The 19,332-nt window shown below is 43.8% G+C and overlaps 1 protein-coding gene across 2 annotated transcripts in view; it reads left to right on the top strand.

Moving 5' to 3' along the window:
• The first annotated feature begins 3,466 nt into the window (after positions 1-3,466).
• Positions 3,467-19,332, top strand: part of PIAS1 (protein inhibitor of activated STAT, 1) — a 30,525-nt gene continuing 14,659 nt past the window's right edge. For both annotated transcript variants that reach the window (XM_010141913.1, XM_010141911.1), the window contains exons 1-4: positions 3,467-3,908; positions 16,856-16,940; positions 17,426-17,473; positions 18,839-18,929. In XM_010141913.1, the coding sequence (XP_010140215.1) occupies positions 3,467-3,908; positions 16,856-16,940; positions 17,426-17,473; positions 18,839-18,929 (666 nt within the window). The remainder of the gene's footprint in view (positions 3,909-16,855; positions 16,941-17,425; positions 17,474-18,838; positions 18,930-19,332) is intronic.

The raw sequence follows: 19,332 nt of genomic DNA, 5'->3' as shown, positions 1-19,332 counted from the left end.
CTGATAGTCACCGGAGCGAAGTAGGCGAATGATGTAGGATGGCCACCCAGGGATTACTCTTGCATCCTTCAGCTATTTTCTTCCAAACCTTACTGGTTATCTGGAGTAGGTGTGGCGTAGGAAATAGTCCTTGTTTCTAGAGGACTTGATTGAGAATATTTCCTCAAAACGCAGAAATAGGGGATGCACCCACTCGTGCGGCTGCAGCATGAACTGCATTGAATGGTTGGGTTCACGCGATCAGGCAGGAGACAAGTGACACAGATTTGGGAACAGGCAGCTGGGAGGTGGGAAAATAAAGCGGCCTCTTTGCTTCTGAGGGTCTGGTGCCTGACACAGACAATTAGGTGCCTTGTCTTAAGGCAGTGGAGTGCTCTGGGGGCTTTGGGAAGTATGGGCCTGGTCACGGTGAGGGGCTGGAGGGGGAGCGTACATCGTGAGGCAGGCGGTCCCCGTGACTAACGCAGCTTTGGTGGGGGAACACGTGGTTGTGTTGTGTTGTTGAGCAGGAAATGTCAGCTGTGTGTTTGTAGATTAGAGCTGCCTTCTAAACTCTGTGAAGGTCTCGACGGTGAGTCAAATACTCTTTGCTAAACTGAGATAAGGCAAGTTTCTGTAAAGCTTGTTCTTACTCTCCATACTTTGACCAGTTTTGCTGCTGTCCTTGCCCTCTCTTTGGATTGTAGATGCTGCCAAGATACGACAGGTACCAAAATGCACAGCACCACCAGTACTCGATACTGGGGTTTGTTGGGCCTGAAACAGGCTTGCAGTCAGCCTGCTGTGTTTATCACACTGGAGTGAGGCAAGACGGAAGTAGCTCAACCTTTTCCTAGCTAATTAGCATCAGTTTGTGTGCGCTGATGCGGCGTGTGGACACAAAACCAAACACCTAGTGATCTGTAATTGCAGTTTGCAAGTTCGTCGAGTTGTCCTTGGAAGCTGTAGCTGGGTATATCCATTTATTTCTGTTTGGTAGGGCTTGGGTTTTGTTGTGTTTTTTGGGGGGGGAAGTAAAAACAACCACTTTGCCAGTTCTGATCAACAGCCAGAGGTGGGGGCAGTTATTTGCATTGTGGATGTTGGCTGCTATTGGGAGAGGGACTCTTTGTGGCGGGGTTTGCAGCTCGCTGCAGGTGTTCTGCTGCGAGAGATCTGTTTACTCCTCCACTTCAGGCAACAGGGAAAAAAAAAAAGCAAGATTTCCTGAAGCAAAACGCTTTATGCCTTTGCTCTTCAGCTTCACCCGTGTAACTAAGCCAGCAAGGGGTTTGAATCATGATGAGGTGAGATGTGACAGGAAGAAAAAATGACAAATTGCATCTTTTTTGTGTATTTACTTTGTGCATTTGACAACACTTGGTTTGTTTCCCTGCTGTCCTTACCCTGCCTGTCCTAAGAGGAGGGAACCAGCATGATGCGGGCCAAGGGCTTGTAGCCCAGGTAGTGCTCGTCCAGGCAGGGGCAGTTCTGCTGGTGGAGCTGCGTTGTGTCCTCAAATAAAACACAACTGCGGTGGAGGAGGGGAGAGGAATTTTCACGTTCAGATTGCAGCGCCGGGAGAGACTTGCCAGCACGGCTGGCTGTCGGGCCCCGCTTCCCTGGCCACTGATTGACACAATCCCCTGGCAAAACCCTTTGGATCTCGGGGGTGTGCGTGTCTGTGTTTGTTTTAAGGCTTTACCTCTTCTTTATCTGTGGAGGAAAGGTTTATCAATGAAGTATGAAACGGTAATAAACCCACAAACCTTGGTTGCTGTTTTTTGCAGGGTTGTGTTTTTAATTGATGTGTTTATTAGTGCCCTCGACACTGCAAATAAAAATGTTCTCACCCTCCTTTGTAAGGAATGCGCCAGGGTGGGGAAGATCTGGGGAATTTTATTTGTTTTGGTTCAGGACTCGGGCTCACAGGATAGACCCTGCTTTCTGTGTGCTTATACCTTCAAAAAGTGGAAGACATCTGACATGGAGCAGGAGCTTCTCCGTTAGCTCTATTATTTCTTAATGCTCTGTATTTTTTGCAATTTCGGCCTGGGAGCTTATTACAAAACAGGAACAGAACAAAGCTCTAAGAGGTTCTGGCTTTTCAGGAAGTGACTTTTAATGGTGATGGTGGCAGCATTAAACTCTTCAGCTGTAACTACTCATCCTGTTGAAGAAATGTTTGTAAAACATTATAAATGGTGTTTTTCCCAATTTCCAATCTACTTGTTTCACTTTCCTTTCAGCTGTCAGCACTTCAGGTTGTAAGTGAAATGCCTTGTTCCTTTAAGACATCTCTGTTTCTTACTAAGTACCTGGTCAGTTCTCATTAGTAGCTCCAGGACAGTCCTGCAGTTCAGACGTGAAGAAGGTTCTTGGGGTATTCAGAGAAACAACTGCCAGCAAATGGATGTCACATCCAAAGTCTCTGTCGGCGATTTGCAGCAAGGCAGTTCAGTTCTGGTGGCGAGGTTCAATGCAGCAGCAATTTGGTGGCAAATTGCTGGTTCTATCTGGGTGCATACCTCATTAGTCGTCTAACTGAGGTCTTGTGATAACACAACGTGTTGCGATACAGGAAAATACCACTTGTGGACACCTGCACATTGAGGATCCCTCATGGGCACTGGAGGATTGAGTCGTCGATCGGTGTTTGGGCTGGTTTTGGTAAACCCAGGGCTAGAGCGCTTTCTAATATTAGCACTTTGGGTTTAATAATTAATGTGAAAATAACTCGAGTAATGTGTCTGAGTACTTTGCACAGTTCGAAGAACTAGAGGGGATGGGAGTGTTTGTACTTAGTGCAAATGCAAGTGCTAGTTTGGTTGTTCAGCCATCAGTGGCTGGGAAATCACCGACCCTGATCTGCTGAATTAGCTGGTTTAGTCCCCAAAATGTACGTCAAGTATTATTTTGAACTTGATCTTTTGGGATTGACTAGCAAACGCTCGGGATATCTAATGGTTTCATCCAGAAGACCCAGATAGCCAGTCGTGCCGATGGCTTCTAGGCATTTTGCTGGTGTCACAGGCCTTGCGGTGATGAACAAGCCACTGTCGAGTGCTGAAAGAAGTTTCTAAACAGAAACTGGGCTTGAAAGTTGACTTTCTGACTCTGGCTTGATCAGTGCGGAAGTATTTAGTGCGCATAGGTGATTGCTGGTTCCACTGCTTTGCATGGTGTTTTTCTCGGTTCCTGAAGAAGTGAAACAGTTTAAAAGCCTTTTTTCTGCAGTGCTGCTGTCCTAAATTGTGTATGGCAAGTGGAAATACCTTTAAAAATTGCTTGTCCCAGACTTTTGAAGCAGATACCTCATCTGTGAACGAGTACTGTGGTATGATAGTGCAGAGCATCGTGGGGGGAGAGCAGTGGTGGTGTGCCTTTAAACAGTGTATGCTGCATGGGATTCAGCCACAGTCTAATGTTGGTGTTTAAGACGGTGTCTCTTGAATACTAATTTTTTTGTTTTGTTTCTTTTAAGCAAATGGTTATGAGCCTTAGAGTTTCTGAACTGCAAGTGCTTCTGGGTTACGCGGGGAGGAACAAGCACGGACGAAAACACGAACTTCTCACAAAAGCGCTGCATTTGTTAAAGGCTGGCTGCAGTCCTGCTGTACAAATGAAAATCAAAGAACTCTACAGGCGAAGGTTCCCTCAGAAAATCATGACACCTGCAGACTTATCTCTCCCCAGCGTCCACTCGAGCTCCATGCCAGCAGCTTTGTCTCCGTCTACCATTCCACAGCTCAGTTATGATGGCCACCCTGCCACGTCACCATTGCTTCCCGTTTCCCTTCTGGGACCTAAACATGAACTGGAACTCCCCCATCTCACATCTGCGCTCCACCCTGTCCATCCCGACATAAAACTTCAGAAATTACCTTTTTATGACTTGTTGGATGAGCTGATAAAACCTACCAGCCTAGGTAAGGTGGTAAATGTAATAATGCTCTGTGTATTTGCTTTTGTTTTAGAGGGTAATGGAAGAATTCAGCTGCTCATGCAGTAACTGGTTAAATATTGCATCACACCAGTGTTTAGAGAATTTCTATTTTTGGTAACTTTTGGAACAGATTGTTCTACATGGAGAGAGACATCTTACGTAACACTCATTAGTTGCTGTAGCTGAGCCACTAAATATGGTTCAAAGATCCCTTATATTGAAGGGGTGAGTTTGACGAGAAACAAACTAAACCTTAGAAAAAGGAGGAAACCTCTCTGCTTTCAATAGTTATCATAAACCACAGCATTTAATTACTTACAAAACAAAATAAAACTACACTTGAATCCATCAAGCCCACAAAAGCTTCTCAGATGTGCTGAGAAAGAATGCCAGGCTAGATACTGCTGTGAGTCCTCGCAGCCCGAACGGCTGATCTGGGGAGACTTGTGGTTCTTTTGCAGTTGTGGCTACTTTTCTTTAAACTGTCTTTTGTACTAAGGTATAAATCACTCGTGTAGCTGCTGAGAATAATCTGATGCTTACAGAGCATTATATAACAATGCGTGATTTTTCTGGCTCCGACTCCACGTAGCACTTAACAGCGTGGTTAACTTCTAATACCCTGAAATATGGCTGGAATACAATAGTCCTGTTGATTTCTGGAGGGGCTGCTCGCATGTTGGAACCTTCTGCTGTCATGAAACCCTGGAAAAGATTTGCTGTTGAGAAGAGCTGGGAGGGGGAGGAGGAGATTTGCGAGAGTAGATACGGGGAGATGGTGGGTGGGTGAAAAAAAAGTCATTTGTGAAAGAGATCCCTTGTAAACAGAAACGAGCAGGTACTTCACACTAACCGTCTGAACAGCTACGGGGATGTAGGAGGCCTGATAGGAGAGTGGTGCTGGCGGTCTGCAGGTTTCTGAAGTGTGTTGTGTGGTTGTTTGTGTATTTTTTTGTTTCAACCTGAACCTTGGTAATCTCCTCTTCAGGTTTAGGTCGTCTTTTAAGAAGTTGTGTTGTGTCTCTTTAGCTTTCATCTAAAACCTAATTGATGAATAAGCATTCCAGGCAATGCCAGTGGTATCGGATGATGAGGTACTCAGTATGTGTCACATCACTTTTACATTATAAATACTTAAGAATAATGCTGTAATTTCACTAAGACATTCCAACGCAGGAATTACGGGATGCAGGTCTTCCTCGACGGGGTGAGAACAGTTTGCTGTCAGCTCCGTGTCTGACAGACTGGCCCCAGATGAAGGGATCATAATTCATACGCTGTCATGTCTTACTGCTTCAGGAGTTTATATACAATAGGGCGTTTCCCCCCCTTTGTGGACTCAGCGTCAGGGTAAGAAAATGGAAATGGGTGGAATTCCAACCAGACAGGACACAGATTGCTTAAAAAGCTTTCAGTTAACTCAAGGGCATGTTTGGGGTTTTGTGTGTGAATCCTGCCTGCTGATGCCCTTCTGTTTGTCTGGAGCAATACTACTAAAAAGCTGCTTTTCTTGTGCTTTCAGGGGAAGAGAGAGCTTCAGTATCCATGCATAGAAGGAATGATTGGTTGTTTCCTTTGGTAGTGGCAAGTAATGTTGCTACAGATTGTAAAATTGCTGACTATAAATGTCATGAAGGTGTTTCAGAGTAATGTTAATGAAAAAAGCTAGTGGATTAATAACCAGAGAGATACAGCTTTGTGTACTTTGGCGTATGGAGTCTAAGTGTACTTAGGGAGCAGACTTGTATTAATTTTCTCTTTTATAGAGTTACTGATGCTTTAGAAGTCTGAAATGATTTGTTGAATATTTGCCCCAAATGGTTTGGGCATCCTTCTCACTGCTGCAGACAATGTGGGTCTCCTCAAAAGTCCAATTTCTCGGCTCCCTGGCTTCGTTTTGCAATGGCAGATGCGTGTTACAAGCACTCAGAACTTCTCCGTGGCGCTCTGCCAGCATTTCAGCATCTCCGGTTTGCTTTTCCCATCAGATCCCTCCTGGGGCAGGGAGAAGCAACTTTTGAATTTCCTCTGTTTCCCTCTGCTGCAAGAACGAAGTGATGACCTGACGCAGCATTTTGAATAATTACGTCCTTGCTTAAAATGGAACCTACTGGAATCGGAAGAAATTCCAGTGCATGAGAGTGAGAGAATGAGTGCGATCTCCACTGATTTGAGAATCTTTCCATTCTTCTGAAGTGAAATTCATTGCTATAGTAAAGGTTGGACAAAGCATGTCTTGGGATGTGATTCTCCCAGTCTTTCCCAAGTCAAGGTGGATTGCTCGGAAGATTTGCTACAGTTGTCTTCTGTCCCAGCAAGATGCAATTATTAATTAGAAAAACAATAATTTGACAAAGCCTGGGGGAAGGGAGTTGCACAGCGGGGCATTGAACATGCATTCTGTACCCAAGTATTTTACGTAGGTGGGTAGTACACAAGCTAATGTGGATAACAGATAAGGAAATTAAATTTGCTATGTCAGGAACAAAAGGAGGAAATGGATGTTACCTTCTTACACTTGCTTCCTCAAAACGTAGCTCTGAACTGGGATTAAAATCCACATGTTGGCTGGGCAGGATTTGCGGCCTGGGGAGGATGCGCTCTACCCGTCTGTACCCTTCTCACCAGGAGTGTGGAGGTCTTTACCTGAGCATGGCTGGCTGAAGCCTGTGTGACAAGCTGTGGTTAGGTGGCTTCTGGCTCTCTGGGGTTTTCTTATCTTTCTCTGGCTCACAGCAGCCCGTACGGGTTGTAGCAGTGAGTAGGGAGCTTGCAGAGGAGTGGACTTGCTGAGCTAGTTGAACTCGTAAACTCAGCCGATGCTACCTCAGACCGCTCTAATTTGAAGAACCGAAAACAGCAGCCAGGCCCTGCTACTGGTGGGATTCTTCTGCTCTTCCTCTGCTTGGACTGCAGAGTCTTCGTTTCTGAGTGTTTGAAGTCCGCAGCTCCTGCATCACACCCACCCTCAGAGTCCTGTTGTTAATACTGACAATTACGGCTATGCTGGCTGGGCTGTCGAGGGGTGACGGCGTTTTCTTTGCTCCCAAGAAGCCTGTCAGTGGGCTTGTTTATCTGAGATGAGGAGCTCTCTGCCCGTGCTCTGTGGAGCTGCTGAATTTGATCCATATGTTATTAGTCATCCTCATTACAGAACTGAGCCAGCATCTGTATTGGATGGTTTCGTGTGGAAGCCAGTTAGGAAAGCTCTGTGTTCTGAAAAGGGATGTTGGGGGTGGGGGGGGGTGGGAAATCTGTACAGCGAGCTCTTACAGCGCTAGTGAGAAGTCTGCACTCTCTGCCCCATGGTTAACCACGAAGTGGTGGGATTGTATGGCTGGCTTTTTGGGAGGAAAAGCTATCCAGTTTGGCCTTGATGGAATGTATGAAAGTTGCCTTATTATTATTGTGACTCCTCTGCTGTTTCTTGAATAGCAACTCCTTTAAATAGGAGATTTTTGTTTGTTAACTTCTCAAGCAAAGCTGCAACTTTCACTTAATCGTCCCCTGTTTTCAGCCCCCAGTGCACAAACACCGCTAACTGGGTGGTTTTTAAGCAAAGGCCAATTTTCTAAAAGATAAGATCTCTTCGTGGTGAAAAGTGTTCGCTATGAGATGAGTAACAAGTACCAAAATTCTGCCAGATAATTCTGGACAGGACATTAGATAGTTAAACAACATCTGAAAACCACTTCTTGTTACAGCGTATGTTGTTCCTAATTGTTTGAGCTGTGGAGTTGTTCCAAACCCCATTTTAACTAGGTTATGGGTCTCTGCTTACCTGTGAGGGCAAATTAACCTTTTCTTTTCGACATAAAGGATTGAAGAGGCCGTGGTCTAGGCTACTCTTCTCGAAGCTGTCCGAACGGCAGATGATGATCACCGTACAGTTTATTTGCTGCGCTTCAGGTGTAAGCGATGTGGAACACAATGTTGAAAGTCAGATCTGAGCTGTGGAAATGATGATTTTTACCTACAGGTCTCACCCACCTGGAAGGAGGCGGCAAACATCAGGCTTTTTGGGGAGAGCTATCAATTCAGAAAGCACTGTATGCTGCCTGCCCAGCTCCTGGTACTGATTCCGTTGGGTGAAAGGAGTTTCCGATGGCTCTCCAGAAGCTTGTCTTGATTTGCTTAGGTCTTAGTTTAATTTCTGAATAAGTGGGCTCTAATACAGAGTTTCTCCAATAAGCAGAATTTCACCCCTGGCGCCTGCCCTCAAGAATTATGTCCTTAAGAACCAGCGTTCATGCTCTGACTTGCATTTACCTTGAACTTTTGGTTTTGACTGCGATTGATCATGGTTACTTGGACATGCTGTGTTCTTGAAGACAGTTCTTAAAACTGATCTGACTAAAATCTTTAGGGGGACTGTAGTTCAAGGTACAGCCATTAAACAATTAAACAATTCAGCACACTTAGAAATGTAGGTTGGAAATGATGAAAGTTGTGTTTGGCAAGTATTTCTCCCTTTCATGTATCAGCAAGCTGATCCGTTGCTCTGTGCAATCAGTATCATGGTTTATATGAAAGTCACGCTTTTACTGTTGTCTGTGTTGTTTTTTTTTTTTTTAAATGTTCTTTGTGGGAGGAAGTTCAGCAAAACGCTGTATTTTCAGCTCAGGCTTGAACTTTCTTTCTTTTTTCCGGCTGTACAGCTTTTAATTTTGCAAGAATAAACTGAAATATTAGCTCAGTCTTGTCCATGTGCTGTAGCTGAACTGGAATTACAGTGCACTTCAGTGTCTTTATTTGGCTTCAGCTTGTATTTGCATGTGGTATGCCTCAAGTTTTCGAGTATAGAGAATCTTTCCAGAGTTTGTTTCTTTTAAGCAGACTTTTAACCAACTGGGTAGTTCTTGTTCTTTGAGAAAAGGAGCATAATTTATTACTGCTCGCTTTAGCTGATTGCTCAATCTCCTCAAGCGTGGAACTGAGATCACCAAATTCCAGGACTGTGCAAGATACGGTTGTTTTCAGACACCGCTGCTCTCATGTGAGTGGATCTAGGAAGCCACATCCAGTTAGGATAAATTTTTCTGATAATTGATAATTTGATAAGGAGCTGGGCTTAGTGATCCTCGTGGGTCCCTTCCAGTTCGGGATATTCTATGATTCTAATTAAAGCTTTTAGTAGAAGGAATTACAGCCAACCACGTGGCTGACTCAAAGCATGTGAGTAATCCATTAATAATCAGGGAACCAATCTAAGCTCTGAGGGGTATCCATTTTAAAACGGCTTCGGAGAGCTCGAGGCCGGCAATGTGCTCTCGGAGCGCAAGAGAGGAAGCCCGTGCTATCGCAAGATGAATTTTTTTTTTTTTTTTCAGATTTCCTCTTGCAAGCAAGATGTCGAGATCACTTAGTTGTTGGAAGCTGCTGGAAGTCTTCAGTAACTTGGAGTCTGTAGAGACACTTTAATCTCTCTTTATGATGGCTCTTAGAACAAGGTGATAAGGGTTGTGCTAATCCTGGTAGAGAGCTTACTAGGGACTCTGTTACCTAATCATGAACTTTAAACTTATTTTTTGCCTTTCCTGTTAGCCTTACAAAACTTGCTACTTTCTTGTCCAGAATCAAAATGCGCTGGAAGTTGGGTACCCTGCGTAGGGCCGTGGTAGTGCTGGCCTTTCAGTGCTGCGCATTCCAAGTGTCCAGCTGCTGTCAGTGCTCTTAGGACTAGAAGCTAAAATTTTCAAGCCTGAATGGCAGCAGTTGGGTTCTGGGGCATACATTTAGGTGTCTAAAGGAATCGAGTGGCTTGAGTATGAAGGATGCAGTGATGTTCCTTCCCTCTGGCAGAGTGATCCGCAGTGGAGATCTGTGGACCTAGGATGGGCTGAGCGAGAGGAGAGCTGGGGTAGGTGGGTGTTTACTCTGGGAGGGCAGAGAGTTCTGGCACTGAAGGTTGGCAGGAAATTGTCACTTCATACTTGCTGTAGGTCTTCAGAAATGCTCTAATACATGACTGATTAAAAAAAATAATCAAACATAAATGTCTGTCCAATTGCACAGAGTTTCCAGCTGATCTATTCTGTTTATACAACGTATCATAGAGAGTTATAAAATATGTAATATTTATGAATTAATTGTAGCCCTTGGAGTATTTCCAGGCTATTTTCATATATATGTTTAGGCACTATTTCAAATAAGCTCCTTCGCGTCTCTACTCTGCTTTTCCCACCCCCACTGTAGCTCTGCCTGTTCCTTCTGAGAATTAACTGAAAAGTTTAAGCTGAACAGCATCTAAAAATCATCTGAAGTGATAACTGCAGCAGACTGGCCAGAAGCAGGGTGCAGTTCTTCTGCTGGTTTAAGCGAAGAACGTGGCATTGTCACTTCCCAGTAATGCAGCATGTGGGGGGTTAGTGTAGCTGTGGCCCCTGAAGGTGGCTTAAGGGCTGGTCACTCCCACCAGGGAAAAGGTGATTTTGCATGGACTAAGGAGTTTTGAAGTGGTTTGAAATGTTAAGGTTGTGCAACATGTGCTGTACTAAGTGATGGAAATGAAGCGAAATGGCCAAGATGTCACAGCCAGCGAGTGACAAAACTGGAACAGGAATCAGGGATTTCTCCTGGTGCAGGACATGAGCTCGGTGCGGATGAGCTGCTGAAGCCCATGGCTTGTGGAGGGCAGAAGAGAGGGTGGCTCCAGTGGGGTCTGGCTGGGACTGACCTGGTATGGTCCCCTGCACGCAGGGTGTGACGGGTGCAGTGAGGTGTCCTGTAAAAGGCTGATTCCAGAGAAGGCAGTGGGAGCTCGGTGCTAAGAGGCTGTGGTTAATGGAAAGGAAGTGTTTATGTATAAACATTTGCGTTACTCAGGAACTTCATAAATTGTGGTGGTTTCAAAATGGCTCGTGGTGCATCCTGAGGTGATGTAGGTCCCCCATTAAGGTGTAGGCTCTCATCCTTTCTCTTCCACATAGCTGCTTGGTTTCTATACAGATATTCAGTGTGCTGGTGATCTCCCATCCAGAAGAGCTGTAGAAATGCACCCTGCTCAGGTTTGGTACCAGAGGGCGTGGACAAAGGACATTCTGAGAGCTGAGTGTTTGTAGTACTGCCTAGCACATCTCCTGGCTTCTGCTGCAGCTGAACATCACCCAAAGCCTGGCTGCATTTTACCTTTTTAAAAGGTAAACGTTTGCTGTGCCTTAATCCAAACGCAGTAATTTTGGTCTAGCTTGGAGGCAGGGTATTAAATTTTCAGCAGTGATATTTGAAAGAGGATTGAACAGAAATGGATACAATGCCTTCTGTTGTTCGGGGAAAAAAAAAAAGGCAAAATGCCTGTGCTGCAGCAAAAGGAGGCGTCGTACCCTATCTGAGGAGGATAAGCAAGAATTACTTACATGTTGGGTTGCCAACTTCTACAGTGGTTTGGTGTTGCTGGCTAAAATTTTGACAAATTTAACTGATCAAGATTAGGTTAGTGAATAACGAGTGAGCTATCTCTTGTTTATCTTACATGTAGCAAAAATTTGCAGTAGTCCTGATACTCTTATTTATCATCACTATTTTTGCCTTCAGAAACGAACGTGCTATTATTGGCAGTCATTGGCGATAGGACAAGTCAGTGGTAGCTTTTCTCACGGCCTGAACTTCGGTAATAACCGTGGTGTAAAGTGCAAGTTTAATTTTAGTCCAAGTATGGGTCTGTATTAGTAGGTAATTTAGTCCCTTCACTGGTTAATAAGCTGCGCTTGGTGTGACGGTAGATGGCGAAGATTAACCTTAGGATACGGGCAGTTGCATTAGGAGGCATCACCGTTGCATCGATGTGATAGCACAGGATTCATTAAAGATTTCAAGGTATCTATTCCTCAATGGAAATGTAGAGACTGGCTTTTTTGCAAGGCAGCAAGAGGTATTTTACTGCAGAAAGATTGTGTGGCTATTTTTAGCCGTGGGTACTGGTGAGGTGGAACAGAATATTTTTAGAGCTGTAGAAAATGCAGCCACTCAAGCAGGGCTCTTTTTTTTACCCCAGCGCTATAGGGTTTTTCCAAAATAAAGAACGAATCGGTAGGAAATGTTTGTTGTGTTATCACTACTGTTCCTTCTATGAGTAATATATTCATTGTCTCTCTCTACACGCATGTATTTATATACACACATGTATAGATACACCAGCTTGTGCTGGTCCTTAATCAGCGTATCTACATGGGGACAAGAAAATGGGTATTTTGTTCATTGCCTTTCCTGGCTTTAAGCTGGATGAATGAAGAAGCCATAAATGCTCCTCTCAGCCCGCCCCCCTTCAGCACCCCCTCCAAAATGGTGAGATTCCGGTGAGATGAGATGTGGGTTTTACACAGCTTGTCTGAAACTGTTCTTGCTGACACCCATTTAATTACCTGAGTCTGCTCAAAAAGCTTTTTATTGTACTTTCAAACCTGCCCTTTTGGATTTCTGAGTTATTTAGGCAATCTTTTAGCAGTAAGGTAAAGCAGTGATGGTGATTCGTGGTATTTTTTTTTTAATTACTGTGCCTTTATATGTAAAAAAAAAAAAAAAGTCCATTAGGCATTTGTGCATTGAACCTCCTTTCCGAGATGGCAGTGGAGACATGGCCTATGAAGCACTCTTGATTAATCCTGCAAGCTCTCTACCATCCAGAGCCTGCTGCAGAAAATGTTATAAAATTTAATAATTCATAGTTATGGGAAAAAACCCCAAACCACCCCCCATCCCTCCCCCAAACCATTCCTGGCAGCTTTAAGAATGTTCATATAAACTCCGTGGTCCTGGCTAGATTCCAGCTTTATTAGATTATAAACTCTATTTTAATCCACTCGCTTTTCCATTGGAGATCTATTTTTGCCTTCCTTTTGTTGAATAATCACAGTTGTTTGCAGGGCACGGTTGCACGCTTCTAGCCATCGAAATGATTTTCCTGTATAATACTATATATTTGCATATTTCTGGTTTTAATCAGACTCCAGAACTTTAAAAGTAAATGAAGTGCTTGACTTGCCAGGATCTGTTTGGTGTTCTTAAACACAGCAGAAACACCAGATGAATCAATAGAAATCTGTTAGTTGTGCTGCATTCTGGAATTCTGGATTTCCAGTGTCTCTTCTCTGAGGAATTGGAACTCGTTAGGAACAGAGAAGTTTGTATGGTCACTGATAAGCTCAGAGGGTTGGCTTTTAGTAGTAAAGCTGCTAAATTAGCTCTGTTTAACGTGTTTTGTGGAAATTTTCACGCGTCGTTTGTAGGGTAAGTGGATCTAGGAGGAGTAGATACGGCCATAAAAAGATTGCGCAAAACCATATGGGAGAAGATTAGAGAAAACCACAAAGCAAAAACATTGCTCGTCCGTCTGCCTTCCAGAGGATGCTTTTGGCTTTGTCTGCTGCGTTCCCCTTCCTCCTAGGCCAGTCCCTGGCGCGCACACACGGTCCTTGTCCCCATCCTGCCCCTCCCATGTCCCCCATCTCTCCCTTGCAGCTCAGTTTGCAGTAGCACGAGGCAGCAAAATCGGGTGATTCGGTGATCTGTTGCCATTTCCTTACCGTGTTTAACTGACCTCTGCTTGAATTTGCTTGCCATGATTTGGCAGCCAGGGAGGGTCCATTTTGCCCTGGCTTCCTCTGCATGGCCTGGCACGGGGAGCGGGTGGGAGTGGTGTAGTGGGTGTTATAGCAGCAATTGGGGTGTCTTACCCGAAAACCAGAAAGTAGAAGTAATGTTTATAGCCGCTACAGCCTGTGTAGAAGGTAGCTGCACTTTCAGGTGTGATTGCCCAGTATTTTGACTGTTGTTTCTGGCCTCTTTCACAAGCTCTTTTGTCTTGGTTTTGATTCTGTTCGTTCTTTGCCTAGTTTGTTCTTGCTGTTTCTTACTATTGTGCTGGATGTACAGGTTAAAATGATGTCTCTGCAACTGGACGAAACACGCCTGTTCCTAATGGTTAGGCTGTGTATGGCAGCACACGCTGAACCAGGCAGTTGGTGATGAAATTTGCTCTTTTTCCTGTTGGTGGCTCCGTGTCCAAGGGGCAGAGCTGTGTTCTAGGACTAGTTGAAGAGCCTGACCATAACTCTCCCTCACAGTAACATCTTGTTGGCACTGTCATCCTCCATCTGCACTGCTCAGCCTGTCCACACTTTGGAAATCTTTTGGATCATCTTTGTCCATTTAAGGAGTTGTTTCTTCTTTCTTTGCAATTCGGCCATGCTACGGTGGTAATCACAACTATCGCTGCTTGTACCCAAGAGCAGCATTCTGACAACACGGCCTGCGTCTGCTGGTGCTGGTTTACAGCTAGGAAGAGGTGGAGCAGCATGGGATGAAGTGCATCTCTCATTGCTGGGACCAGCCATCAGCTCGTAGGCTTGTGCTCACAGTTACTACAGCGAGCGCGTATGAAGTTAATAGCATTAGAAGAACTGGTGGAGACCTTAGGCTAAAGTGGCAGTGTTGAAACCAAGCAACCCAACCCCAAGCCTTCCTCCTGGCCGCCTTCATCGTAGGTGGATTCCAGCAGAGAGTAAATTCATCACCCACAACAAGCCCAACACGGTTATTGGTGACTGCTGATGTTTTTGTGCTATTTTAACAGGCAGGAGTTCCAAGTGGCTATTTCTGTTTCAAAACTTTTTGACTCAAGCAGAGGTTGTTTACTGTGTCAGAAATGTGCTAGAACTATACGGCTTGTGAAGAAACTGGCCGTGAAGAAAGCTCCCGTGTCAGCACTGAATTTTAAAGTTTTCATGTCTGATGCTTTAATTTGGCCAATGCAAGAGCGTGATGAGACTGAATATAGATGTTGGAAACCCACTTTTCAAGATCATGTACCCCTGTGTGACAAAAAGAAGTCTTGCACTGATACCAGCCAGCAACAAACAGAGGTGAAGGACAGACTTTTGGAACCACTGCTGTTTTGCTAGCAGTTACTTTGCTCCTCCCTTCTTTCTGATGCTTGCAAAAACCCTCAGTACCTGCTTGAGCCATTAAATCGGGGGTGCTGCAAAACCAAAACAAGCAAAAAAATGAGCTTGGGAAACTTAGGTTTACACTTTTTCTTTTGGAAACTGCTGTTTAACTTCTTTGGATGGATAATTAAGTTTTCAATGAAGGTGGCATTAGTGAAATGTTCAGTAGTCTTGTCTTTTAATTAAAGATGGAGTTAATGGCAAAAGTTCACAAAGACCTTCCAGAGTGTTTCTCATAAAGCCAAAGCTGACTATTTCTAGAGTAAAGCATGAGAGGAAAATAAACCCCAGCAGCTTAAGGCCACATTTGATTGTGAAAAAAAAAAAAAATAAACAATAACTTGAATTCATTCAGTTCTCTGCTGTGCAGTGCATTAACTTCACTGATTCCTCTTTTGTTGGTTACAGTATGTAATTCTGATCTTTCCATTAAAAACAGGTAGAAAATCATATTGAAGACTGAATTTTATAACAGATTTTTATTGTTGATTGTACACACTGTTTTTGTGGTTCCTACAAATCCTTCTGTTGTGATAACACAGCTGAAGCTCTGCGTGGTTCTCATTTGGAGAAATGTAACTGAAAATGTGCTAAAATAAAATAAAAATAGGTGCTGGATACTGTAGGTACGAACATCTAACTAGACGGCAACCTGGGGCTGCCCTAGCCCAGGTGGTGCTTTGGGACATTGCAGCAGAACTTAGTATTGAAAAAACAACAAAAAAAGGAAATATGCATATAAAAATAAAAAAAGTTACATAAAGAATGCTTTTAAAAAGCTCTGCTGTTGCTGGTGTTTCCGAGTCACTGTTTGGTGTGTATTACTGAGCAACTGATACGGAGCTGCCTGGGGTTGTGGCATCCAACACAATGTAACATACAGATCTTGCAGTGTTGTCAGACGAGAAAGATAGAAATGTCATTTGGTGAGATTGCTGCTGGTAATATTTATACCAAGTCAACCTCTATTCTATTGTTGGTCCCAACCTACCACCTGCTGCTTTTAACAAAATATCTGAAGGATCACCCTGAAGTGTTCGCTCATCTGTCACTCGGGGATGAGTCAGGGAGCGTGTTATAGTAAAACAAGAAATGATAAATGATTCAAGTGTTTAATACACAGTATAGTCATAGCCTTCTGAAGTGATGAAGAATAATGAAATTGGAAGGCAAACTTCTTCCAGCCTTCCGTATATGTGGTGATGGTGAGCGTGCTGAGCAGGTCTCTGGGGAGATGCTTCTCTCTCGCTTTTAATTTAATTCCTTTTCAAAGCCACTTGGATCACCATTGTGTGTGGTTCCGCGCTGCAGTCGTGCCTGTCACCCTGGTGAAGGGATGTGGTTGAGATAGAAGGAGGACTATTTTGGAGCTGTTTAGCCTGGCTTTGATTTTCAGCAGGTGCACTAACTCTTTAGTAGTGTTTGGTTTGTTGTGAGCACTATGGTGCGGAGTGGAAGGGCTTCAAACCTGGATTTCACACTCGTGTCTCTTAGGGGTTGTTTGCGTAGTGTATATTTGGTGCATTTAACTCAATGAAGTGTTTTAGTGAGACCTGGGAAGTGCTGCGCTGTGCTTTGCAGCTCATCTGTGCTTTTTCAGGCTAACCCATCATCTCGGGTGTTAAAGGAGATGAAGTGATTGATGAGAATTCTTGTGAATTATTTTTAAATATAATGTCGAAGAACATTTAGCATTGTTACCATGACCGATAGAAACCCTTATGCTGATTGGTCCGAGCTTTGCTATTATCTCTATCATTTTATTTAATGTGTACTTTATTCATATGAAGTTTCTTCTTTGTATTTTTTAATTTACAACCTTTTTGTTAGCTCTAAAATTATTTATAGAACCAGGTGTATGTCGTACTTTTGGGCTTGCTATAAAAATGTGTGTGTACATACATGGAGACACTTTAATGAAAGGAGACAGTTCTGTTAATGATTCTCTTTGCTGTTTTTAAAGTGATGATCTCTTGTTTTCTTCTAGCATCAGATAATAGTCAGCGATTTCGAGAAACCTGCTTTGCATTTGCACTGACGCCACAACAAGTGCAGCAAATCAGCAGCTCAATGTGAGTGAGTTTGATTGGTAATACAGTATTTACATGAAAATAAATGAAAATAGGAACTAGCTCGCCCTATCTTTCATTTTGAATTGTGATTGTAGAGGACACAGGTGCTTCAGAGAATCCTCCTCTGGGCAATTCTTTTTTCCTTTTCTGTAAACTGATGGAGAGGAGAAGGGTGAGGAAGAGAGAATTAAATGCCACCTCTGTCCAGTGAGTATTGGGAAGGTTTTTCTCATACTGCACACTGTACAGATACCCAACTCTCCTTCCTGCAGCCCTTTCTCACCATCAGTCAGGTCCTTTGTCAAGAGCTGTGTTTATTTACTATAGAGACGGTACTTCATAGTGATCCATCAGAACTTTCTTTATAGTATACAAAAAAAAAGTAGAGGTCAGATGAGCATGTACTTGTTTTATTTTCTTTGAAAAAGTAATGATGAACCTGTTGTGTAAACAGTATGTCTTAACCTGTGTTCTGTGGTTTCTAGGGATATTTCTGGGACCAAATGTGACTTCACAGTACAGGTCCAGCTAAGGTATGTATCTGTATTGCCTATCCTTGCTGCTGCTGTTTTTTCAGATACAACACGTATATGCTACCCAGAAGATGGGGCTTTCCTTCATGGAGAAGAGTCTCACCCATTGTTTTCTCTTGCTGTTGGCCAGTTTGAAAAGGACAGATTTAACTACTTGTCCTTGTTATACGCAGCTTTCCTGAAGTTGCTGGTGGCCTGATGTCTGGCGTGTCAGAATACTGCGTGTCCCATGTCCTCAGCTATAGCCAGCAGGTTTTCTTCAGTTAGTTCAGATTGTGTCTGTGCTCTTTTTCTTTAACTCCGCGTCTGTCAGACTTCAGGTGCCTGGGCCTTCAAAAGCTGCCTGCAGGGAGGGTGGTTTTTCCTAGCAGAGATGTCAAACACAGTATTTCTGGGCATGGCAACCTAAGGTCTACTTTTCTTTAGTCAATGAGAGGCAAGACTTTGGGAATCACCAGACTGGGCATTAACCCATTCATTATTTTAGAGGTTTTGACAAATGTATTGCAAGTTGATTAAATTCTGTAATTCCACAGAGGGCTGTGAGCAGAGCTGGCTTCAGAGCTTGCTGCTGTCAGAACGGGCTGTCTTGCCTTTCATCGCCCTGGTACTCTCCACGTGGTGAGCCATTAACTCACCAGACAGAAAGAATTGCTTTTGGGTCTTGCTTGTTAGGATACCTTGTGCTTGAATGGCTCTACCGTGATGTGATGCTATGTTTACCTGGATGGGGCAGGTCCCCTGGAAGAAATCCAGTGAGGCTGAGAGGCTCTTTTTGGTCCGTTGAACACCTATTGTCCACGATCTTGGCCTATACGCATTTAGTAGGACAAGAAAGGTGTGTCTTACTTTGGTTCCACTGGCAAATAAGCCCATCTGAACTTAAGTGAATAAATAAAACTGTCTGAACTTAAGAGGAGGTTTGACATACACTCGAGGTTAGTGTTTGATGCCGGGGCTGAATAGCTCTCTGGTTTATTGAAGTTGCAGGAGGGACAGTTGAAGAGACTCTGTATTTTGTCCTCGGTGAAACCCTGGTTTGGTATCGAGAGGTCAGGCTAGAGAAAACGGTAGGAAAGAAACGTGGATGATCCGTCTTTTGTAACGGGAACCCGCATATCTGAATGAGTCAGAGTCAGTCTGAGGAATTCAAGAAATCTGAGGAGGAACCTACAGCCATCTTGATCCAAACCTGTAATTTTGGGGGTCTTTCCTGCTTAATGACCTGTTGCGGCTGATTCGAGGAGTGGGTTTAGCAAGATGTGTCATGCATTCCTAACTCCGTGGGAAAAAAATTACTTCTAGGTGGAGATGATCTTGAAATCACTTTAGAAGTGAAAGATGATGGAAGCTCTTTGCTTTTAGGTTTTGTTTATCAGAAACCAGTTGTCCACAAGAAGATCACTTCCCACCCAATCTGTGTGTGAAAGTAAATGGGAAACCATGCAGCCTTCCAGTAAGTAAGATGTTATTTTGATATACATATTTGGATAGCATTATTAGGAGCAGCCTGTCCGAAAGCAGCCTGCAAATTTATCCTAACCTTCATTTTCATGTTTTGGAGCGTTCGAATGAAGATGGAGAGGTGAATGGAAAAGATAGTTGAGATAGAGCGTTTCTCAGGACACCAACCAGTAGATCCAGAAGATTAATTTTCAAAAAACATGACAGTAAATTTTTGTTTGACAAACATCCAGTGAGTCTGGCTGAAGTTGGACTCAATTTTGGAGGTCGTCTGTGCAGGGAATAAACCATTACTGACTGGGCTGCGTCAGCCAGGCAGGTCGAACAGTGGTGCTGAGACAGGAGAGGTGGCAAAGGTGCCTTTAACATTTCATGAGCAGGGTTAGGATTTGGAA

The sequence above is a fragment of the Buceros rhinoceros genome, unplaced genomic scaffold (assembly GCF_000710305.1).
Source record: "Buceros rhinoceros silvestris isolate BGI_N320 unplaced genomic scaffold, ASM71030v1 scaffold10458, whole genome shotgun sequence".
Taxonomy (NCBI): domain Eukaryota; kingdom Metazoa; phylum Chordata; class Aves; order Bucerotiformes; family Bucerotidae; genus Buceros; species Buceros rhinoceros.
The sequence above is the reverse complement of the archived record's forward strand: the minus strand, read 5'-3'. Positions and strand labels throughout refer to the sequence as shown.